Genomic DNA, 26,079 nt, shown 5'->3' on the forward strand with positions numbered 1-26,079 from the left:
TGGCATGCAGGATCTTAGTTCCCCAACTAGGGATTGAACCCGTGCCCCCTGCAGTGGAAGAATGTTGTTTTAACCACTGGATCTCCAGGGAAGTCCCAGAACTCATTTTTTCACTGAATGGGAAGATATGCAATATAATTCATCTCTCCCTTCCAAATCCACCAAAAAATTCCTTTAGTACTTAGTACTTTCTGGAAGCACATTGTCTTAAATCTTTTAACTCCATCACTTTCTTCCAAAGGAACACTGGTGTCCAGAATTGTTAAAGCCAAGGGTCACAGACAAGGAGGTGCCACACATATTCTATGTCCTTCCTTAATTTGCCCAAACAAGAAATCTGACTCTCAAATCATCTGTCTTATTTCCAGTTTGAGAGTCAAAAGTATGAAAATTATAAGAATAAACATGAGACTGAACATCCATTTTTCTTAAACCTCCAAATTTCATTAAACCTGGTCACAATTCCAGACCTAGAGATTACAGTCAAAATTCTAGTGTGTGAAAGGGGAGGCTGTGAAGAAATCCATTCTCTTGGTTTTTGGAGATTTCTGGAAATAACTAACCTCAGTATGCCCTGGCATGAAGCTGTAGGCTTCCTAGGTGGCTCAGACAGTAGAGGATCTGCCTGCAATGCAGGAGAGCCGGGTTCGATCCCTGGGTTGGGAAGATCCCCTGGAGAAAGGCATGACAACCCACTCCAGTATTCTTGCCTGGAGAATTGCATGGACAGAGGAGCCCAGCAGGCTACAGTCCATGGGGTCACAAAGAGTTAGACAGAACTGAGCACAAAGCAGTTGTTGATGTTTCTACAGAGATTGGATAAGTGTTTTTCTCCTAAATAGATAGGTGAATTGTGTATTTATCTACAGACAATTTTTGACCTTGGGTCTGTGCTTTTTGTCTTCTTTGTCAACACCTTTGATCTTCTGATAAGACTAATTTGAAAAATCACAGTGTTTAATAAAAGAAATAGATGGAAAGTCATCCTTGATACTTAACAATAGGCAGCAGGAAGTATTCTTAATTCAGCTTAACATTATGCATCATTCACATATCCATTTAGCAAGTACACAGCACCTCTGCTCTGCCAAATACAGTTCCTTCCCCTCAGGAAACTTCCAATCTGGTTGGTAGAGATATTTTTAAAAGTAAATATAATATATAACTAAAATTATGATGAGACCTAAGAAGAAAGATTAGGTTATGATGACAGGGACTAACAAGGGGCCCAAGTTAAGACTACTGAAGGCTCCCTGATGAAGTGAAATTGATGCTGCACCTCCTAGATGAGTAGGTATTAGCGGGGCAAAAAATGAGGGAGGAGAGGCCTATGGAGGCCCTAAGCCACCTGAGCTCAACTTCCTGGAGGAGCTGAAATAAGACCCATGGAGTGGAAATACCATGCCCCATCTCAGTGTGAAGTGAAGCGGAAGCCCTGAGTGAAGCCAGCCTGTGTAGGGTGCTGTCAGCTACACTATGGGCTTTGGATTGTGCCAAGTGGAATGGGAGCCCATTAAGGGATCTGATTTTGATGATCTGACTTGATCTTTTTAAAAAGATCCCTGTGTATTATAGAGGGGTAAGAAGGGAGATATGCTGGTTCCTACTAGACTGGTTTAGACTAGCCAGGATGGAAAGAGGTAAGATGGATGGACTAACAGCTGTGAATTTATAGGACTTGGAGATAAAACTAACATTGGAGTGAGGAACGGGGGCGTCATCAAGGATGAGTCTGATGTTTCCAGACTTGAACAACTGGGTGTCTGGCAGTTCTAGGTTAGAAATGGAAACAATCACAAGGGAACAGATTTGTGTGTGGGTAGGGAGAGGGGTGGCAAAAACCAGAACTCCAGTTTAGCACAAACTGGATCTGAAATGCCTGTGAGACATCCAAGTGGAAAAATCAAGCAGGTCTGTGGTTCAGAAGAGAGCTCTGTGCTGAGGATATAACTTCAGAAATTGTGAGCGTATAAAAACTGAAGGTCATGGGAATTGATGAGCTCACCCTGAGAGAGACAGACAGACAGAGGAAGTGGGGAAGATAAATCAGGAATAAACGATGAAAGATTCCAACATTCAAGACTGGCTGGAGGAGGCGCAGTCAGCAAAGGAGTCTGAGAAGAAGACGGGCAAGAAACAAGGAGGGTATGACATCAGAAACCTCCAGAGAAGTGGAATAACCAACAGTTTTCAATGCTGTAAGTCTCCTGAAAAGAGACTTCAGAAGGAAAAAGCCTGAAAAGAGCCCAGCACATGTGGCTCTGCAGAACCACTGCAGACACTGTGGCCCAGTGAGTGGTTCTGGTGGAGAGCAGGGCAGAAAAGGGTCCAAGGAGCGAGTCCCCAAGCACCTGGGAGGAAATCTTGATAGGAGGAAGGCAGTGTCCTCTTGCAATAGGGAGAAGGGAGAAGATGAACGAAGGAAAAGGTAGTTGTGCCCATCTGGTTACAGGAAGATGACGCTTTCCGGCTAGATGCCAGTCAGCATGGTATGCGATAGGGAAGTAAAGATGAATAAGGCACAGAATAAGATTCAGGTCATTCACTCAAGAAGTCAGGAAGATAGATAACTAAATCTCATATTATCAATTCTGTGATGGAGGTAATTACAGGATCCTAAGGGAGAAAACTTAAAAATTCCATCACCAGTGAACTGTTATATGTAATACCTAGAACAGGCACTAAAAAAGCTATACGAAGAGATCCACTCAAAAATACTATACGTAAACAGAAACGGAATTATATAAAATGTTCAAGGAACCTATAGGAATTCAGGAAAAAGAAAACAGAAAGATGAAAAAATAAAGAGAACAAACAGAAGACAAAAAATAAAATGATAAAGATTAAGTCCTAACATAACTATCATTAATGTAACATAATGTTACATTATGTTACATTAATTGGTTACCTTAATTATCAACCAGTAATTACATTAAATGTAAGTGGTCCAAATACATTGAATTAAAAGACAGAAATTACAAAGAGGATGAAAGATATGACACCATATGTTGTCTGTAAAAAACTAATTTCAAATATAACAATATAGGTAGGTTGTAAGTAAAAGAATGGGAAAAGTTATATCATGCAAACATTAATTAGAAGAAACCAACAGTTGCCACACTGATATCAGGTAAAGTAGACATCAGTGCAAAGAAATTTAGGAGCGCTAGAGTGGGACATGTGTGCCAAGTTGCTTTAGCTGTGTCCGACTCTGTGCAGCCCTCTGGACTGTACCCGCCAGGCTCCTCTGTCCATGGCATTCTTCAGGTAAGAACGCCGGAGTGGGCCTGCCATGCCCTCCTCCAGGGGGTCCTCCTGACCCAGTGACTGAACCCTGCTCTCATGTCTCCTGCGGTGGCAGGCAGGTTCTTTACACTAGTGCTGCATGGGAAGCCCAGAGTGGCACATACATGATGACAAAAGGTCAATCCACCACGAAGACAAAGCAATCCCAAATGTGTGCGCAAAGTAACAGCAGTAAAGCATGTGAAGCGAAAACACTGATGGAATAGAAAGGAGAAATAGACAAACCCACAGTTGTAGTTGGAGGCTTCAACACTCCTCTCCCAACAATGGATAGAGCAACGAGACAGAAAGTCAGCAAGGATACAGAATAACTCAAGGACGACATCAACCAACAGGTTCTAATTGATATTTATTGAACACTCCATCCAATATCAGCAGAATATACATTCTTTCAAGTGCCCATAAAACATATATCAATGTAGACCATATCTTGGGCCATAACAAGTACTCAATATACTTACAAAAACTGAAATCATACAGGATGTATTCTTAGACCACAATAGAACCAAACCAGAAATCAATACAAGGAAGATCACAGGTATTCTCCAAACACTTGGAAATAAAACAACACAGTTCTAAAAGCATCAGAGAGGATGTCTCTCTGAACTCAATTACAGTGAAGGTACAAACATAGAGAAATTTATGACACGTAGCTACAGCATTGCTGAGAGTGAGATGTATAGCACTAAATTATTATTCTTAAAACAGGACAATCACAAATCAATAATCTAGGCTCCCTCAAGAAAGTAGAAAAAATAGAGCAAAATAATCCAAAACAAATGCAAGGAGGGAAATAATAAAGGCAAGAAATCAATGAAATTGAAAGCAGAAAAATAGACAGAGAATATCAGTGAAACAAAAAGCTAGTTCTTTGGGAAAAGCAATAAAATTGATACCCCTCTAGTGAAACTGACAAAGAAAGAAATAAAGATCAGTGTTAGGAATGAAACAGGGGCAAGGATAAAGAAGTTGTGGTACACATATCCAAAGGAGTATTACTCAGCCATAAAAAGAACACATTTGAGTCAGTCCTAATGAGGTAGAAGAACCTAGAGCCTGTTATACAGAGTGAAGTAAGTCAGAAAAACAAACAAAAAAAAATTGTATGCTAATGCATTTATAGGGGCTTCCCTGATAGCTCAGTTGGTAAAGAATCCACCTGCAATGCAGGAGACTCCAGTTCAGTTCCTGGGTTCGGAAGATCCTCTGGAGAAGGGATAGGCTACCCGCTCCAGTATTCTTGGGCTTCCCTTGTGGCTCAGCTGGTAAAGAATCTGCCTGCAATTTAGGAGACCTGGGTTTGATCCCTGGGTTGGGAGGATCCCCTGGAGAAGGGAAAGGCTACCCACTCCAGTATTCTGGCCTAGAGAATTCCATGGACAGTCCATGAGGTCGCAAAGAGTCAGACACAACTGAGTGACTTTCACTTTCATGGAATCTAGAAAGATGGTACTGATGAACCTATTTGCAGGACAGCAATGGAGACACAGACATAGAGAACAAACCTGTGGACACAGTGGAGGAAAGAAAGGGTGGGATGAATTGAGAGAATAGCATGGAAACATATACATTACCATATGTAAAATAGATAGCCAGTAGGAATTTGCTGTATGATGCAAGAAGCTCAAATCAGGTGCTCTGTGACAACCTAGAGAGGTGGGATGGGGTGGGAGGTGAGAGTGAAGTTCAAGAGGGAAGGGACACGGGTATACCTATGGCTGATTCATACTGATGTATGACAGAGACTAATGGCAAACAGATGGGGAAACAGTGGGAACAGTGGCTGACTTTATTTTTCTGGGCTCCAAAAGCACTGCAGATGGTGATTGCAGCCTTGAAATTAAAAGACGCTTACTCCTTGGAAGGAAAGTTATGACCAACCTAGACAGCATATTAAAAAGCAGAGACGTTACTTTGCCAACAAAGGTCCATCCACTCAAGGCTACGGTTTTTCCAGTGGTCATGTATGGATGTGAGAGTTGGACTGTGAAGAAAGCTGAGCACTGAAGAATTGATGCTTTTGAACTATGGTGTTGGAGAAGACTCTTGAGAGTCCCTTGGACTGCAAGGAGATCCAACCAGTCCATCCTGAAGGAGATAAGTCCTGGGTGTTCATTGGAAGGACTGATGCTGAAGTTGAAACTCCAGTACTTTGGCCACCTCATGAGAAGAGCTGACTCATTGGAAAAGACCCTGATGCTGGGAAAGATTGAGGGCAGGAGGAGAAGGGGACAACAGCGGATGAGATGGTTGGATGGCATCACCGACTCGATGGACATGGGTTTGGGTAAACTCTGGGAGTTGGTGACGGACAGGCAGGCCTGGCATGCTGCTGTTCCCTGGGGTCACAAAGAGTCAGACACGACTGAGCGACTGAACTGAACTGAACGCAATAGTGTAAAATAGTTATTCTCCAATTAAAAATAAACAAATTAAAAATTTTTAAAAAGAATTAAAAAAAAAAGAATGAAACAGGGCCTATCACTATAGATCCAGACTTCAAATAGACAATGAAGTAATACAACTTTACACAGATAAGTATGACAATTTAAATGACATCGTGGGGACTAGTTCCCTAGCAGTCCAATGGTTAAGACTTTGCCTTTCACAAGAATATACAATGGAAAAAAGACAACCTCTTCAACAAGTGGTGCTGGGAAAACTGGTCAACCACTTGTAAAAGAATGAAACTAGAACACTTTCTAACACCATACACAAAAATAAACTCAAAATGGATTAAAGATGTAAATGTAAGACCAGAAACTATAAAACTCCTAGAGGAGAACATAGGCAAAACACTCTCCGACATAAATCACAGCAAGATCCTCTATGACCCACCTCCCAGAATATTGGAAATAAAAGCAAAAATAAACAAATGGGACCTAATGAAACTTAAAAACTTTTGCACAACAAAGGAAACTATAAGAAAGGTGAAAAGACAGCCCTCAGATTGGGAGAAAATAATAGCAAACGAAGCAACAGACAAAGGATTAATCTCAAAAATATACAAGCAACTCCTGCAGCTCAATTCCAGAAAAATAAATGACCCAATCAAAAATGGGCCAAAGAACTAAACAGACATTTCTCCAAAGAAGACATACAGATGGCTAACAAACACATGAAAAGATGCTCAACATCACTCATTATCAGAGAAATGCAAATCAAAACCTCAATGAGGTACCATTACACGCCAGTCAGGATGGCTGCTATCCAAAAGTCTACAAGCAATAAATGCTGGAGAGGGTGTGGAGAAAAGGGAAGCCTCTTACACTGTTGGTGGGAATGCAAACTAGCACAGCCACTATGGAGAACAGTGTGGAGATTTCTTAAAAAAACTGGAAATAGAACTGCCATATGACCCAGCAATCCCACTCCTGGGCATACACACCGAGGAAACCAGATCTGAAAGAGACACGTGCACCCCAATGTTCATCGCAGCACTGTTTATAATAGCCAGGACATGGAAGCAACCTAGATGCCCATCAGCAGACAAATGGATAAGGAAGCTGTGGTACATATACACAATGGAATATTACTCAGTCATTAAAAAGAATTCATTTGAATCAGTTCTGAGATGGATGAACTGGAGCCCATTATACAGAGTGAAGTAAGCCAGCAAGATAAAGACCAATACAGTATACTAACGCATATATATGGAATTTAGAAAGATGGTAATGATAACCCAATATGCAAAACAGAAAAAGAGACACAGATGTACAGAACAGACGTTTGGACTCTGTGGGAGAAGGTGAGGGCGGGATGTTCTGAGAGAACAGCACTGAAACAAGTATATTATCGAGGGTGAAACAGATCACCAGCCCAGGTTGGATGCATGAGACAAGTGCTCAGGGCTGGTGCACTGGGAAGACCCAGAGGGATTGGGTGGAGAGGGAGGTGGGAGGGGGGGTCGGGATGGGGAACACATGTAAATCCATGGCTGATTCACGTCAATGTATGGCAAAAACCACTACAATAAAAATAAATAAATAAATAATACTTAGAATAAAAAAAAATAAAAAAAGACTTCGCCTTCCAACCCAACGGGTGTAGGTTCAATCCCTAGTTGGGGAAGTAAGATCCCACAAGCCTTGGGGCCAAAATCCAAAACATAAAACAGGAAGACTGTGTAAAATAGATGACCAGTGCAAGTTCGGTGCATGAAGAAGGGCACCCAAAGCCAGTGCTCTGGGATAACCCAGAGGGATAGGGTGGGGAGGGAGGTGGGAAGGGGGGACACATGTATACACATGCTCCCCGATTCATGTTGATGTATGGCAAAAACCACCACAATATTGTAAAGTAATTATCCTCCAACTAAAATACATTACTTTAAAAAAATGGTCCATGTCAAAAAATCTTAAAAAAAAATGACACAATGGATTAGTTACTTGAAAAGCACATACTACCATAACCTACCCAATGTGAAATGATCTAAATAGCCCTTTAACTATCAAGAAAATAGAATATTTAAGTTTCTAAAAGTCTCCAAGCCCACATGGTTTCCCTGGAGAATTCTGACAAACATTTAAAGAAGAATCAACATTAATCTTATACAAGTGCTTCAAGAAAAAGAAGAGCAGAAAACACTTAGCAATTCATGTTATAAGCCAGCATTACCCTTATGTCAAAACCAGACACAGACAATACAGAAAAAGAAACCTTTGGACCAATATTCCTCATGAATATAAAAAGACAAGCACGTGAGGAAATGTAGAGCAAAAGGAATTCTCTAACATTGCTGGGGGCAGAGTCAGAAGGTACAACCATTTTGGGAAAATGGCTTGGGATAATCTACTGAAATTGAACATCCTACAGCATTTTTACTCTTGGGGACAGACCCAACAAGAATGTTCCCACATGCTCCCCAAAGACTTGTACAAGAACGTTAGTAACAACACTATCCCAATAGCCCTAAATGCCCTTGTGCCTGTCAGCAGTAGGTTGGGTAAGCAAATGATAGTATATGCACATGATGGATTAGGATCCAGCAATGGAAATGAGCAAACTTCACTTATATGCAATATCATGCATGAGTCTTACAGACAAAATGCTGAGTGACAGAAGCCAGACACAACAGCATTCAGTCAGAATCCTACTGATGTCAATGTGAAAGACAAATGCAGTTATGATATGGTGTTAGAAATCAGGAGTAGTCACTCTGGAAAGAGATGTGGGACACCCGAAAGACTGGTCATGTGTGTGTCTTGATTTGGGTGCTGGTTACATGAGTGTGGTTTATGAATACTCATCAAGTAATACTCTGAGGTTAAAGTGAAAGTGAAAGTGAAGTTGCTCAGTCATGTCCGACTTTTTGTGACCCGTGGACTGTAGTCCACCAGGCTCCTCCATCCATGGGACTCTCCAGGCAAGAATACTGGAGTGGGTTGCCATTTCCTTCTCCAGGGGATCTTCCCGACCCAGGGATCGAACCTGGGTCTCCCGCATTGCAGGCAGACACTTTAACCTCTGAACCACCAGGGAAGCCCTTATGTGTAACTTTTATCGTGCATGAGTGCTAAGTCACTTCGCTTGTGTCTGGCTCTTTGCGACCCCATGGACCTTTGCCTGCCAGGCTCCTCTGTCCATGGGATTCTCCAGACAAGAACACTGGAGTGGGTTGCCATGCCCTCCTCCAGGGGATCTTTCTGACTCAGAGATCAAACCCACATCTCTTATGTCTCATGCATTGGCAGGCAGGTTCTTTACCACTGAAGCCACCTGGGAAGTCCAACTTTTCGTCTGGTATACTCAACTGTGGTGGTTTAGTCACTAAGTTGTGTCCAGCTCTTGCAACCCTATGGACTGTAGCCTGCTGGGCTCCTCTGTCCATGAGATTCTCCAGGCAGTTGATGTAAAAAGAAGGAAAAAGCCTGTTGGACATGGTGATATGAAGGTTACCGGTGAGCACAAGTTGTGAGGAGGTGGCAGGCTGCGGGGATCTCATGTCAATTCCAGCTCTGCAACGAGCAGCACTGGACGCAGAGCAGCTCGGAGGCTGGGGCCAGGCTGCAGGGCCGCGGGGGCAGAGCAGGGAGTTGGAGCCAGGGCTGCTGAGCCCGCGCTCACTCAGTAAACTGGCCTGTCTCTGATTTTGAGAGCAGAGAGGCTGAGAGGATAAAGGAACATTAGACAGGAATATGCAAGTGCATCTGAGTCTGAGGCTACTTTCTGAACAACAAACAGGTGGGGCAACTCTGTGCTCTTGTGGGAGCCCCTTATCACAGCAGCTACACAGGCTGGTGACCGACAGTCACAGGACAACCTGGTGTCATGTCAGAAAAGGCCAAGGATTTCAGTGCACTGTACTTACCAAGGCCGGGAAAAGTTCTTGAAAGATTTTGGGCTAAGGGACAGACTCTGATTATATTTGAAAAACTCACATATGTAAGATGCTTCATTATCTCTCCATGCCAGAGAAAGGCAGATTGTGTATGTGTGCTGTGTGTGTGCAAAGCCTCCACTCTTTTGGGGGCACAATCGTATTTTGGTCTTGAAGAGAAAACACAATTTTGTATCATCAGTCTTTATTTATCTACTTTCCTTTTTTTCTTTTGAAAACCTTTATTATTTATTTATTTGACTGTGCCAGGTCTTAGCTGCGGCATGTAGGATCTTTAGTTGCTGCCTGGGAGATCAAATTTGGGTGCCCTGATTGGAAGTGTGGAGTCTTAGCCACTGAACCACCAGGAAAGTCTCATTAGTCTTTTTTTAAAAGCATGAGAATTATAATTTTGTGATTAGGCCAGGAGATACATATGTATATGAAGGCCAAGCTCTACATACACACACCCACACACACATACACACAAAGGATAACATAATCAGTGTTAGGACAATCACTAAACTGCCATATACAAAACCACTGTCTGGAGTGGTTACAAGGGAGGATTAGGATATGAAAATCGTTCATTCTTTCATTGCAAATGACAGGACGATGTATAAACGTAGGGACCAAAAGCAAGAAGAAAGACCTGACCAGTATATTCACAGAACAGGATTTTCCATGGCTACAGAGTGGAAAGGAGTAGCTAATAAAGCAAAATGGATAAACTAAAAGTTTCCACTGCCTTAGACAATTTGTCTGGTCCATCCTTGAATTTTTAAACTGTGCTTTCAGTAGAAATATTTTCTGGAAATAACCCAGGAAATTCTTTCCAAATTAACACTTGCTGAATGAAACAGTCTGTAAACCACTTTTCCAATATGAAGTATACACAATCTACACATTTGCTGTTCATTCCACATTAAGTACATTGTGGAATGTACTTAATCTGAATGTCCACTGGGGAAAAAGACATAAGAGATGAGATCATTTGCTTATAGATACAAAGATGATGACCAACATGACCAACTCTCTCCCTAGTTCTGCCAAGATCATCAGGTTGTGGATGTCTAGCCTGCTGGGTGCACCCAGAAACAGATGGATCCATCTCTTAACAACCAAAAGCCTGAGTGGTCCTGCTTGCTCAAAACTCCTTCACGTGGGCCTTTCTTGGCTGGCCCATCTAGTTTCAAACTGCACTGGGCTCTGTCTTGTCCTCAGTCCTTTCTTCGATGCCTCACCTTCTCTTACGGGGTGTGAGGCTCTTGTGTGACCCCACAGCTCAGATGCTCTTCCTGGATGTTGCCTTTGACTTTGATCTCTCCTTGGCACACTCTCTTGGTACCTTATTTGCGTTTGGATGTCTAGACGGCTGCGTGACCTGAGTGGCATTCCGTGATACCTCTACATAAAATTCACTATCCCAAGATCAACTGAACAGTGCATGTGTCTCATATCAAATGTAAAAATGACACAGAAAACCTCTCTGAATTGTCTTTATACCGATCACATTTACCCCAGCTTGACACAATACAAAATAGGTGATGAGAAAAAGGAAACAGAAGCAGAGGAAAATCTGTCTTCCAGGTTTTCAAACTTGCTTTAAAATACAAACATTTCCTGAAATGCAGAAGTGAAAGTGATGAATGTTAAGTGGGTATTTTTTCACCTTAACTGACTGATCAGAAGAGTATTTATAAACCCCTGACTGATGTCTGGAGCTGATAAATCAACACCAGAGGAGAACGTTTCAAGCACATTTATCACTTAAGACAAACAGGCTATTCTGAGTGTGATTATTTTTTATTCATCACTTTAGCTTACCTCTGCATTTGCTTCTGCTCAGTGTTAATAGTATCTGTGGAAGACTTCTCAATATTTAATGCTACAGCATGCTTACTGCATGCTGATGAGGTGAAACTCACACGTTTGATCTCCAGAAAGGCAGTAACCTTTCCAAAAAAAGTTTCTATCTCACACTGAAGCCTGATCCCAGGTGGCTTCCATGTAAATAGCTGCTGATGGCTTCATCACCATGAAGATACAGAATTACAGCTTTAAGGGAAATTAAAGGCCAAGATATTTATATTTGAACAGACTTGCTGAACGGCACAGAATCCCATCATCAGTAGAGGACACCCAGCAGCCAAGGGTATTGCAATCCAGCATCCATCCGACTCAACACCCAGGACCATCTACTGTGTCAGCATTACCATGTCGCATTCAAAGAACTACAACATGAAAGGAAATCTTACCTGTTCATTCTCCTCTTCATCGCTGCTTAGCTTAAGGTCATCCTCTAGCATTCTGAAAGAGGGAACACAAAGGTACAGATACTTAGCAAATTCAAGAGACTTCAGCACCAAAATACCTGTGTTAGAGCAACGCTTCAGTAATGAGTGTAGTTTTTGTTCCTGTTCAGTCGCAAAGTTGTCTCCGACTGTTTGTAGCCCTATGGACTGGAGATCAAACCAGTCAATGCTAAAGGAAATCAACCCTGAATATTCATTGGAAGGACTGATGCTAACGCTGAAGTTCCAATACTTTGGCCACCTGATGCGAAGAGCTAACTCATTGGAAAAGATCCTGTTGCTAGGAAAGATTAAGGGCAGGAGAAGAAAGGGGAGACAGAGGATGAGATGGTTGGATATCATCATCAACTCGATGGACATGAGTTTGAGCAAACTCCAGGAGATAGTGAAGGATAGGGAATGAGTGTATTAGATTTCCTCATTGGAAAAATGTTTCCTTTTGAGCCCTTTACCTCCAATGCCACTTTATGAAAATGAACCCTCAGGACAGCCATAGGACATGACAAGATGCTTCAAGAATATGAGGCTTTAAACAAACAGAATCAAACGGGTGCTTTTCCTTGTGACGTTTTAATTCCATAATTGTTTGTTCATTGTTTCTCATGTGGCAGGGGCTCGGCCATATCTCTATTATTATTGGCAGGAAACAGAGGAGGAGAGTGGGCAGAACTCTGCCAAGAGCTAGAAAATAGTAAACTTGAGTTTTTGGTGCAGCTGTTTGATGTTCCCCATCGGAGATCTGGAGAAGAATCACTATCTGACCATCCTCCTGGATGGGAAAAATCAAGTAGCAGGAAACTTTCTGAAATATCTCATCCCTCAGGTGCGTCATGACAGACCCAGTGGGAAAGCATATTTTTGGGTCCATGAAAGTTAAATCCATGCTTTCAAACTGTGGTGCTGGAGAAGACTCTTGAGAGTCCCTTGGACTGCAAGAAGATCAAACTAGTCAACCCTAAAGGAAATCAACCCTGAATGTTCATTGGAAGGACTGATGCTGAAGCTGAAGCTCTGATCATTTGGCCACCTGATGCAAAGACCCGACTCATTGGAAAAGACCTTGATGCTGGGAAAGATGGAGGGCAGGTAGAAGGTGACAACAGAGGATGAGATGGTTGGATGGCCTCATTGACTCAATGGACATGAGTTTGAGCAAACTCTGGGAGATGGTGAAGGACAGGGAAGCCTGGTGCACTGCAGTCCATGGGGTCACAAAGGTTTGGACATGTCTTAGTAACTGGACAACAAAAAGTTAAAAGTCAAAAATTAAAAAAAAAACCTGAAAAAGAATAGATACATGTATCTGTAAAACTGAATCACTTTGCTGTACACAATATTGTGAATCAGCTATACTCAAACATAAAATAAAAACATAGGAAGATGATAGATATGTAAAAAATTAAATTTTAAAAAGAAACAATATTCAAATGTTATTATTTCTGATGATGATGAAACTATATTCTTATCAGCATTGCTCATTTATTTCTTTATAGAATAATTGTTTTCACAGGACGTCATTCAAAAGAAATCTCACTAAGAAGCACATCTAAACACAGATGAGTGCGAAACTGCTCTGCCTGAAGCAAGGGGAAGAGTCCATCCTGGGATGGGCACTGGGGCTCCAGGGATCAGTCTGGAGGCCCCTGAGTCCTTGTGCTCGAAAGGCCTCACTGTCCTGTCTGAAGTTACCTCCAAAGTCCAAAGTCTGGGACTCCCCTGGTGGTCTAGGGGCTGAGGCTCTGTGCTCCCGAGGTGGAGGGCCCAGGTTCCACCCCTGGTGGGGGAGCTGGATCCCACGTGACACAACTAAGGTTTCATATGCTGCAGCTAAGATCCACTGCAGCCAAATAAAAAGTCCAAAGCCTGACCCCTAAAATGTGCTGTTTCCTTTAAAAGCTAATTATAGGCCTATTGTTGATAAATTCCTCTCAATATTTAAAGATCTCTTTTTTGATAGAAACCATTTAAAAAGTGTTTACTGAATTTGTTACAATATTGCTTTTGTGTTATGCTTTGCTGTTTTGTTTTCTGCTTTTTTTTGGCCATGAGGCATGTGAGAGCTTAGCTCCCTGACTGGGGATTGAACCTCCACCTCTTGCCTTGAAAGGCAGAGTCTTAACCACTAGAAATGGAAGTCCCTTCTGAATATTTTTAGTAATTTCAGTGACTTTTGGGGTAAACTTGGGGTAACGATCTGCCAGGGCAGGGTGTGGGCTCAGTTCTGCCCCAAACAGCCCCTCACCAGCCCCATTTCCCTCTTTGTAAAGTGAAAGGTTATAAAACTGGACATCTGCAAGGTCCAGTACTGCTTTAGATTCTTTGAGTCTGCAAAATAAATTTGCCCCTCATTTCCTAAAGTAGAAAAACTCTTGCATTTGTTCTAAAGAGCACGACTGTGAACTTTCCAGGCAATTTTCCTGTACCATTTAAGCCATAACCATGAGGGCACCAAATCCCCTCCTAGTTGTGGCCATTCTACCAGCAGCAAGTGGCACCCTTCTTTATTACCTAAGCCAGAAGCAAACAAGCCAAGTGCCAGCAAAGACTGCACAGTACACTGTAACTGCCTTTACATTCGTGTGGCTTATCACTCATTTCCCTCGACCTCAGGAATTCGTACGTGGGCTTCACAGAGAAGAGACACATTGGGATTTATTAGAGCATTGCTGGGAAAGAACCCAGGAGGGGACTGTGTGTCCTTGGTCCTGGGACCCTAGTGGCCAGCAGGGTAGTGGCACAGGGTAAAATACCCACTGGTTGCCTGGGCACCTATCACAAGATGACTTTCCTACCTAAAGGCATAATTCCTTTCTGATGAATACGACAGTTTCTGTTCCCCCACTACCTGTCTTGGGGTCAAGTGTCAACTGAAATTTGGTTTAATCTCGAGGACTGCTCTGTAAGCACCGGATGTTCAAAGTGTGCGTGGGAAGGTGGAGGGAAGGACACAGCATCATGGTTAGGAAGCCCTTGTTAGATGGAAGTTATGTCAGGGGTGACTGAGGAGTTCATCTCTGTGTGGACAGCAGTGTGTACACATTTGAAGACCACTGTCAACCAGAGGAAGACACTCTGACACGCCCTAAAGCCAGGGTTTTTAGCTTGATTGCACACCAGTCTTATGTGAGTTGGTCCCTGGGAGCTGTGCAGAGAAAAGAATATGTGGCCGTTTGCCTCTGAGAATCCAATTAAACTTCAGAATGTCTAGGAATAGGAGAAACTGGCAGTGGGAACACCGAGTTCTACAGCTTATTCACACTGCACAGCACCCCGGGAGCCGGCTGCCACCAGCACCCGGGACCGCAGTTCTGTAATAGTCACCACCAGCCGGAGCTCAGATGCCACATGCTGAGGTGACTCAGGCTCAAGGCCCCCAAGAACACGCCCGGCCTTCTGCTTCGTTCTGGCCACAGCAGAGTCCCTGTGACTGAACTTCCAAAGCACAGCACTTGTCCCTTTCAATGCTGGGAACGTCAACGTGGCTTCTTAGAGAGCCTGAAGAGGAGCTGAAGAGTATCTGAGGTTAGAGAAGAAAAGAGAAAAGCTGGGACCACTTAAGACCCTCAGAACTGTCCCCACTGGGTGCAGACTGTGGCTGGAGGCCACCCTCCACCCACATCCACACGCACCATCAGAGCAGTCTGCCCCCAACTCCAGCCCACCCACTGACAACATATTTATCATCTATTTTCTAAAGGAAATAGATGAGCTTAAGTAAGTTAAACAACAATAAATAACAATAAAAGCTTTAAACCAAGAGTGAAAGAAAATGCAAGCTAAGCGTTGGTGAGGACTCAGGGCAGGGGTGAAGGAAGGAAGGCCGACTGCAACACTCTGAAACACTGAGGTCGGTGACTGGGATGGAAGTACAGACTGCATCTCTAGGCCCCTCCATCTGAGCCCCACCAGGCTCCTCCCTTCCACGTCCCTCGGCCTCTCCCCTATACGTCCCTGGGGTGTCCTCCTAGGTGTCCCAGCTCCTGTCCAACAGTAGCAGCTCCCAAGGTGCCAGGCCTGCTGAGCACTTTCTAGACCTCATTCTATCCCACAACATCTCCTTGACGTGGATGCTGCCGGGACAGCGGTCCTCAGGGGTCAGAGGTCAGACCACCCTGGGAGGAATCTTGGCTTTGCAGTCAGCTAGTCCTTTCTCAGTGGGCTTCCTGAGAAATCATTACACAACCCTTGGAAAGTGCTTAGTGCAGAAGCTGGTCCAGAACCAACATTCAACACATGTTCATTTTTCATGAATATCCCTCTTTTACCTCTGAGGATAAAGCCTTGGAGCATTTAAGAAACGTGCATGTGTCAACAATTTGGGACAGAAGATGTTTCTGTAATAATGCCTTAAAACTAAGCCATTGCTCTATTTTCAGGCCATCTTGAGAAGAAAAGATGACGTTTTCTAGAGATTGTGGAGAGGGAACATATTTTAGGATATAATTGCTGCCATGGTTGATGGATCTGATGTGACTTTATGTCTACAGAGGGCAAAAAACACAGCCAGCAGTCTGAGTGCACAGGGGATGTGTCCTGGAGCCTCTGCTTGGCCACATGACAGAGTCCCTTAGCAGGACTCACAATCTGATGACAATAGGGATGCTGAAATAAGACAGCTGATAAAGTAAAACGCTGCGAATGAAGGCCAGAGAGCAGAGGTGCAGCCAGCGGTGCAGAGAAACCTGGACTTCACATCCTGAGTGCCCGAGGAACTGTCACACTGTGTCTGGGCCACTTCCGGTCAGTACCTGGTGGTGACTTCACGGTGGAGTCTGGTCAGACAGCTGAGAACCAGCACCCGGACAGGACTGAGGCAGGGCTTTGTTTTTTTTTTTTTTTTTTTTTAGGGCTTTGTTTTAAACATGCATCTTGGTGATTCAGATTCTATTCATTTCTCACTGGCACAACGTGTAGACAACAGTTTCTGAACATTACTGTCCCAGGAGCAGCTGGTGTGTGTGCATGCTCAGTCGGGTCGGACTCTTTAGCGACCCCATGGACTGCAGCCCACCAGGCTCTTCTGTCCACGGGATTTCCCGGGCACTCTTCCTGGAGTGTTTTTCCTCCTCTAGGGGATCTTCTCAACCCCGTGATCGAATCTGTGTCTCCTGCACTGTTTTACTGCTTTCCACCTGAACAAAGGGTCCTCTGGGGGCTGTGCAGAGAAAAGGGTGTGTGGTCGTTTGCCTCTGAGTTCTGATGGGGCACCCAGTACAAACACTTCCCTTCACAGTTTGCCAAGTACCACCTCGGGTGGACCGCTCTGTTTCTGGAAGTGAAGGATGAATGAAAACACTGCCTCACCACTGTCAGCAGGATTACCATCCAAACTCCCAATCACGTACTCATTCCATCTTCCGCATTCTTTCGTGGTGGGCACCTATCTTTGGAAAGCATGCTGTCTTCCAGGGCTGGTTCTTCTCACACATTATGTTCAAACCAGTACCAACATTTTTAAGGGCCTTAAAATTTTGGAGGTCTGGCATAACTAATTCTCATGGAACTCAACTGCCTCATCTGAAGGTAAGGCTCTCAGAAAAGTGAGGATTTCAATACAACCCTTGCGATTTGGACAGAGGAGCCTGGCGGGTCGCAGTCTAGAGCGTTGCAGAGTCAGACATGACTGAAGTAACTCAGTATGAAGCATGCACTTGCAACTTTAATATTTGAAGATGGTAGCTCTGGCTCAGAGGTAAAGAATCTGCCAGGCAGACCCCTTGGTGGGGAAGATCCCCTGGAGGAGGAAATGGCAACCCACTCCAGTATTCTTGCCTGGGAAATCCTACGGACAGAGGAGACTGGCGGGCTACAGTCCGTGGGGCTGCAAAGATTCGGACACGACTGAGCTCTCACACACACGCAACTTTATGTTGTGGCTGCTGCTTATACTTTTGATATCCACAATTCCTCAGGAAGCAGAAATAGTAGCCCACCCTTCACAGATGGCCAGCTGCTCCTAGGGCTCATCTTTTTACACAGGTATTGCAAACAGCCACACTAACTACCTTCAAATATGATGGCAGTCATTTCACACAGCAGTGGTTTTTCATTAATAGTATTTCCTGGAATTGCTTGTCATTTGGGGCCTTTATCAGATCTGAATCCTTTAGTCCTTTAACGTTCATTTCATGGTCTTAATGGCTTCTTAAAAATCGGAATTTTAATTGGGCTGTTTGGTTTGCAGATTTGTTTCTATAGCTGGTGCTTCTATGATCTCCACCTGTTTGAGATTTAAAGCCAAAGACAAATGTTTATGACTCCCTATTAAACATATTCATATATGCAAATATCTACTCTAACAATTAGCTGTGGCATGTTAAACCTGCCTGTCATGCAAGTTCATCCCTCTGAAGGAATTCCCTGAGTCTTCCACTCTGCTGCTTGGAACACAGGAGGGGAACTTATGAAACTCCTCTTCTTGTTTCTGAAGTCCACTGCTCTGTCAAGGTTAGCGCTACCACCTGCCTGGGCTTATTTTCATAAACAGGTGACACCCTTCCTCTCTGCGTTTGTTCAGAAGAATTCAGCTTGTGCTATTCCCCAGTTAACTGAGAACCCAGGTGGCCTAGGACAGGCTCAGCCAGAGTTGGGGATGTAGTGCATCCAGGTCACAAGTCAGGGAACTTAGTCTGGAAGCCAGTGTAGAGATCAGGAACAAGACAAAGTGTGGTCTATACAGACGGCCTGAGACTTTTCCAACTTTGAGTCTATCCTACCCAGGTGTCATGTCGACATCTTTTGAAGCAATGCTGGTTCATGGGAAGATGGCATCTGCTCATAGAAGTCTTTCTGGATCCCCTCCTTCCAGGATTAGTCCTAGCTATTCATGAAATCGCAAACTGTCTTCTGAGCTCTTTCACCCATGTTCACTCTGGGGTGAAAGAGTCCTATAGCTTTTCTGTGTATGGCCTTATTTTTTCTTAAGGACATTAAGTTCCAATGGTCCTTTTCTTCTATTGAGTCTACCTGCTGTCTTGATACAGGCCTGTCTTCCCTAGGGGACAGCATCTCATTTCCTACCACTTAAGACCCTTGCAAAAGCCAACCCCATTTAGGAATCCTGCCCGACCCTGGTGAGACACGTTTGTCTTCGAAACCTCAATCAAGCAGATAGTCTCGTGTGTGTGTGTGCTTAGTCGTTCAGTCATGTCTGACTCTTTGCAACCCACAGACTGTAGCCTGCCAGGTCCTCTGTCCATGGGATTCGCCAGGCAAGAATATGGAGTGGGTTGCCATACCCTTCTCCAGGAGATCTTCCTGTCCCAGGGATTGAACCCAGATATCCATTGCAGGAGTATTCTGTACCATCTGAGCTACAAGGGAAGTCCGGGAAGTCTAATATCTAGTATCAATACATAAATATAGAATAAATGGAAATCAAAGGAAGGTGAAAATCAACACGAATAAAAGGACACAGTCCGTGGCACTAGAGTGTGGGGTGGTGGAATGGGGTTGGCCAGCACTGAGTCTGAATTCTGTCCCTAACCAGCTCTGTGAACTTGGGCAAATCATTCACTCATTCTGGACATGGTTTCCTCAGCTCTAAAAGTAAGCTGGGATAAAATGACCTCTACAAACTCTTGTGGCCCTAAATTCTGACTCTCTGCCACTACCAACGGGTGGAAAGTCCAGTTAGACTGGGAGTTTAGAGAGTTCCCTGGATCTGAGTTGACATGACTCATTTAAAAGTAAAACTGCCAGGTTGGAATTTGATTAAGTGGCCCAAGTTCCACACTGGAGCCAGGAGCCTGGAGTGAAGTCCAGTTATTTCTTTGAATGCCTACTTTCTCGCATGTCAGGTGAAACATTTCACATGGTTCTTAAATTTACATAAAAATGAACATGGCAGTGCTTTTAGATGGTAGAGTGCTACAGAGTGTTTGACATTTCTAGAAACATCTCAGATATGCAGATGACACCCCCCCTAATGGCAGAAAACAAAGAGGAACTAAAAAGCCTCTTGACGAAGGTGAAAAAGGAGAGTGAAAATGTTGGCTTAAAATTCAACATTCAAAAAACTAAGATCATGGCATCCAGTCTCATCGCCTCATGACAAGTAGATAGGGAAAAAATGAAAACAGTGACAGATTTTATTTTCTTGGGCTCCAAAATCACTGTGGATGGTGACTGCAGCCACAAAATTAAAAGGCGCTTGCTCCTTGGAAGAAAAGCTCTGACATACCTAGACAGCATATTAAAAAGCAGAGACATCATTTTGCTGACATAGGTCTGTAGAGTCAAAGCTATGGTTTTTCCAGTAGCACGTATGGATGTGAGAGTTGGATCATAAAGAAGGCTGAGCACCAAAGAATTAATGCTTTCAAATCGTGGTGCTGAAGAAGACTCTTGAGAGTCCCTTGGACAGCAAGGAGATCAAACCAGACAATCCTAAAGGAAATGAACCCTAAATATTCACTGGAAGGATTGATGCTACAGCTGAACCTCCAATATTTTGGCCACCTGATGCCAAAATATTGGCATCACCTTTTCCTCATTGGAAAAGCCCCTGATGCTGGGGAAATTTGAGGGCAGGAAGAGAAGGGGGTAGCAGAGGATGAGTTGGTTGGATGCCATCACTGACTCAGTGGACATGGGTTTGAGGAAATTCTGGGAGACAGTGAAGGACAGAAAAGCCTGGTGTGCTGCAGTCCACAGGGTCGCAAAGAGTCAGACACAACTTATCAACTGAACAACAGTAAGAAACATCTCTCATGTGATACGGTGTGAAGGACAGAGCCTCACCTGCAAGCACCGGCTACACTGAGTCTGTAATAACTGATCATCTTCCCAGGAACAAAGGCTCTTGTGCCAGGAGGTCACGAGACCTGGACCGGGAGGTAGTGGCAGCTCCCCACCGGGGCTTGAGACCAGGGAAGTGTTCTTTCTTCTGTTATAAACTAACCTGTTGTCTCTAGATATTTTCTAGATTCTTCCTTATTATATTGGAATGTGATCCCAAACACACATCTAACAGCTCTGGGGTAGTTTAAAAAAACCAGACTCATAGTTTTCTTTTCTCCTAAGGGCATCTACAAAGAAAATCAGATGACACATATGCTAAATGATGAGCAGAGCAGCACAGAAATTTGCCAAGAACCCCCATCAAGCCTTCGCCAAGTGCTCCAGGCTCTGTTCTGTGCAGCACTGAAGGCACACGTCCTCTTAAACACTGTGTCTGCAGGAGACTTCATTCTTTCTAAGGAACAATGTGTCCCCGAGCTCCACTGCAAAGGCACATTTAGAAAAGCACGTGGTCACAGGACATTCTTCCAAGTAACGGAAACAAGGAGCTGGCGGCCAAGTGTACTGAGCCGTTAGCTCCTCACCAGATCGGTCTTCCGGGGCAGCAAGGACCCCGAGGTGCTGCGGCAGACTGTTTACCGAGGAAAGCGGACTCGGCAGGCCGGAGGCTCTGACCTCCAGCGCCTAGGGCAGCAGGAAGCTCCCCGCACAGGAGCCTTGGGAGTCAAAGCTGGACCAGTGCTTCTTAGACACCTGAGGGCTCGTTAAGACACAGGAAGCTGGGCCCGCCTCCAGGTGTGGGAAAGGGCCCCCCCATATTTGCATTTATAAGTCCCCGGGTGATGCAGAGGCTGCCGGCCAGAGGCCACACTTTGAGAAGCACTGGGCTAGGCCGTAATCTCCTGCCCACAAAGGTTTATTACATCTCGAGTCAGCCACTGAGAGCAGAGAGCCTGTGGGATGGTCCCTCGAGGCTCCTCTGAGGACTTACTGGGGCCTGTGGTCTGGGTCCGGGGGCCTGCGGCCCTGACACTCAGGCACACCCCAGTGTGGATTCCTCCCCAGATCTCTCCCAGTTTGACCTGGGCCAAAGGGTGGGATCCTAGAGAGAACCAGGGAGAACTCCTCTCACTCACTCCCACATCTGCTAAGGAAAAGAGCTCATTCATCCGACCAGCTGAGCCTGACTCACTGGATACAAGCTCCCAAGGCTCGTACCTGCCTTCAGAATGTTGGGTTAGTCAGGCATGGGGACCGGTGACCCAGTGAGCCCCCGAGCAGAGCACTACAGGAGGAGGACTGTGCTGGCTTCAGGCTCGTGCAGGGGTCAGATGGAGTCAAGGAAGGGGATCCCCAGGCCTGGCGGGCCTGGGGATGGAGGTAGATTATACCCTGCAGGCCCATGGTGCTCTTTTTGAAAAGTGACACACACGAACAATACAAAACTCCCCCTAAAGATAAACTATCCAGGGAAATGCCTCCCTCCTTCCTGTCCCTACCTACTCACTTCCCGGTCTTGCCCCCCAAAGTCACCACCGTCTGCAGTTTCTTCTGTATGACTTCAGAGCTTCTTTAAGCATTAACCAGCAAATACGAATGCAGCACCATGAGCCCACTAGAGCTGTGCTTAGTCGTGTCCGACTCTTTGCCGCCCCCTGGACTGTAGCCCGCCAGGCTCCTCTGTCCATGGGGTTCTTCAGGCAAGAATACTGGAGTGGGTTGCCATTTACTCCCCCAGAGGATCCTCCCGATGCAGGGATCGAACCTGTGTCTCCTGTATCTCCTGCATTGGCAGGCAGATTTTTTACAACGTGAGCCACCTAGGAAGTCCCAATTCAAGCCTAACAGGTCATTAAAATGTTGTAGTAGCCATGGTAAAAAAAAGTAAAAAGCAGGTAAAATTAATTTCACAATATATTCAATATATATAAACCAATGTTATCATTTCACAGTGATAACATACACATTTCCAGGGCTCAACAATCATATGTGGCCAGTAGCTGCCAGACTGGACAAGATAGGCTCAGAGCTTCTGCAGATGAGGACTGTTTGTATCCCGAGGAGGTTTCACATCCCTGCCCCCTCCAACCTTCAGCTCCTCTTTGCCTCTTTCAGGGGTCACTCTTCTCTACATTTCTTTCCTCACGGGGTACACTGGACAAGCCTGTGAAGCTAAAGACCCTGATAACTCAAGAGCGTGGAGGAGTTGAGCGGAAGAAAGGCCAGGCTCTGGTCAGAACCGATGCAAACGTGCACCCCTGTTGACAATTCCTGGTGGGGTCAGGGACCCCAAAGGCGAGTTAAATGTGTCAGTGACCCACCTTGCTCCCAGTTCTGAGGACACTCTCTGCTCGGGACCTGACACACCACAGTGTCTTATGGAAGAGCTGTGAGGAGAAACCAGTGCACAGCTCTGGGCGGTTCACAGAAGGATGTGCTCAGGACGGAGCATTCAGGAGCCACAGCCTTGGAAAACAGCTGTGCAAATGCGCTGCGTCAGATGCTGACCGTCTGGCCAGGGGAGTCTGTCTGCTCTCTCCTCTCACTGATCATGTCCTCGCTTCTCTCAGACGTGGCATGGACCCATCTTACCAAAGTTATTTGAAATAGCCCAGTTTTTGTTTGTTTTTTGCTTTTTCTTTTTTTTTTTTAGTTACCTATTTTAAAAAGTGAGCTGGCTGTTCTTTTTATGTGGAATTGCAGTTCTAGCGAGGAGATCTGGGCAGCTGGGCCCAGTTTCCTTGAACAGTTCAGGCCTCTTTCCACCCAAAGAGTTGTAAGCACAACACACAGTTGGGATGATTCTGAAAACAAGAAAACACTCCCTCTTTTCCCTTCAGGGCACTGTAGATTATAAAGTAGCTTTCTCAGAACTATTAGCCTCGAAAATTGCTTCCTCCTGAAAGAATTACAGGGAAAGAGGGCTGGCTAGACTCGATCATCTCTATCAAAAACAAGCTGGACTTTAGAAAGAGTACTTTAATAGGGAAGGCTTGCTTTTCAAAGCTGGTTTTAAAATTCTCAACTTTGTCTGTTACAAGGACTTTTAGAAAATTAGCTTCTGAACTAATGTTTTTGGTAGTAGAGGATTCTAATAAAGCTATTTCTAATTAGAGGTTTCTAAGGAGTGATGAATTCAAGTTCTGCAGACCTGGGAGAGAGGTCAGGGGACCCTGACTGGGAACTTGGAGTTTCCTGTGCTGCCCAGACTTGACCACGGGCATTTCTTTACATGAACCTCTTAGAAGGGGATTGTGTACCTACCCCGAGGGGAAGGAGAAAAGAGGTCTGCACAGATTGGGCTCCAGTCTGTGATGCCAAATGTTGATGGTCAGAAACTGGGTTGCCTATTCTGTTTCCTAACTAGTGGTTTGCTTATTTCATTCATAACTTTTGACAGGAAGGATGTATTGAATCTGGAAGGGTCATACATAGGGCAGGCAGGTTAAAATGTGTTCTTTTGTTCACAATACCAGTTTTAGCATTTTTGTGGCGATTGCTATTGACAAGCTGACTGCTGAGACAGCCCCTAATTAATAGATTTATTTGAATAGATATACTGTGAAGGTTAGAAAACAGAGTCACGCATAATCTCCTAATAAGTAAAGGCAGGCAAGCTGAACTACACTCACATCACATGTTCCCTGAGTGTGGCCTAACACAGTGGTTTCTAGACTTTATTACACAATGGAACCACTTGGGATCTTTAAAAAAAATATTAATGCCAGGCTCCCACTCCACCCCCACATTCTGATGTAATAGATCTGGGATGTGATCTGGGCATCCAGAATTTTAAAAGCTCCCAGGATGATTCTCATTTATAGCCAAACAAAGGAACCACCATATAACAGAGCGAACTGGACAGTCTGCAGAGGGGAATATCTTAAATAGCTCTGGTCCCTGGAAAAAGTCCCAAACTCTGAGTTTTACTCTGTCCACTAATAAAAAGGCATGAAAGTCAAGACACAAATGAGACGATACAAGTGGGAGCACACTGGAAACTGGAGAGCCTCCTGGGGGTTTCTCATCCGTGAGGTCAGCACCACCTGGGTGTTAAAGCACTGACTCACGGGCCTCTTTCCCAGAGATGCTAATTTAATTGGTCCTAGCTGGGCACCAGCGTCAGTACTCTTGTCATGCCACACAGTGTATGGCATCTTAGTTCCCTGACCAACGATTGAAACTGCACCCCCTGCATTGGAAGCATGCTCTTAATCACTGGACTGCCAGGGAAGTCCCAATATTGATATTTTTGGCAAGTATCCCAGATGAATGTACTATTCAGCCAGGGTTGAAAACCACTACCTAATTCCAAATAAATGCTCACCTTTTCATTAAAGCCGTCTGCAATCTCCACATCTTATCTGACTTTGTACAGAACTAGTGCATTGTATTAAGACCATGTATCAACTCAACTGCCTTCACCTTTCCCCCAATTTCCATTTGAATACGAATATTTCCAGGGAGGTGGGCATTTCCTGAATGCCTAGGGTAAGGCACAACTCACCCTTACTAATGAGTTAATGGATTATCATTCTGTGTTTTAGAATTCTTAGTGGTTGTTTTCAGCAATGATGGGCAGTGCTAGGGCATCTGAGATCATCTTCTGGCTTGTTCTTCAGCCTCTGGGATGAAATAGAGATGCTTCCATAGGTTATCCCACCTTCCAAGGTCTCTGGGGAAGTCCCCAAACTTTCTTCAAGACAGTACAGCATAGTTATTGCTGTTGTTCAGTTGCTAAGTCGTGTCTGACTCTTTGTGACGCCATGGACTGCAGCACACCAGGCTTACCTCTCCTCCACCACCTCCCAGAGTTTGCTCAAACTCATGCCTATTGAGTTGACAATGCCATCCAGCCATCTCATCCTCTGCCTGCCTACAGGGCTTTGGGTTAGATGTCACCAGTGAGAGGCGCCTGCATAGGATTTGGAAGGTGGAAGGGTAACAGAAGGTGTTGCACTGGGGCAGTGGAAGCAGGTGTATAAGCTACAGCAGGTGGTAGATGTAAGGTTCTTCCAGAGGCTTCCAGGATCCTTCTGGGAATAACACCTGCAGATGCCAAGACATCTGAGATGACTGTCGGCAGCTTTCATCCATGGCTTTCCAGAACTGATCACTGATTTCCAGCTGGCCCCTGAGCTAGCTTACCTAACCCTCCTGATGGACTTGGAGGTCACTCATTCCTGTGTTAAATGTCTTCCTACTTGAAACACCTCAAGTGGCTTCTCTTTTTCAGATCAAATTCTAACTGGTATGTATAGTAATTAAGAGCTTGAGCCCTGCAGTCAGAAAGCCTGATTGATGGATCCCCATGCCTGTTCTGCCACATATGAGCTGTGCATCCTTGTGCAAAGAACTCAGAGTTGCTCTCTCAGTTTCCTCATCTTTAAAATGGAC

General features: G+C 44.6%; 1 protein-coding gene across 6 annotated transcripts in view; it reads right to left on the reverse strand.

The window, feature by feature from the left end:
• AFF3 (AF4/FMR2 family member 3) overlaps positions 1 to 26,079 on the reverse strand; it is a 208,538-nt gene that overhangs the window by 117,180 nt on the left and 65,279 nt on the right. For all 6 annotated transcript variants that reach the window (XM_043467932.1, XM_043467931.1, XM_043467930.1 and 3 more), the window contains one exon: positions 11,884 to 11,935. In XM_043467932.1, the coding sequence (XP_043323867.1) occupies positions 11,884 to 11,935 (52 nt within the window). The remainder of the gene's footprint in view (positions 1 to 11,883; positions 11,936 to 26,079) is intronic.

The sequence above is a fragment of the Cervus canadensis genome, chromosome 5 (assembly GCF_019320065.1).
Source record: "Cervus canadensis isolate Bull #8, Minnesota chromosome 5, ASM1932006v1, whole genome shotgun sequence".
Lineage (NCBI taxonomy): Eukaryota > Metazoa > Chordata > Mammalia > Artiodactyla > Cervidae > Cervus > Cervus canadensis.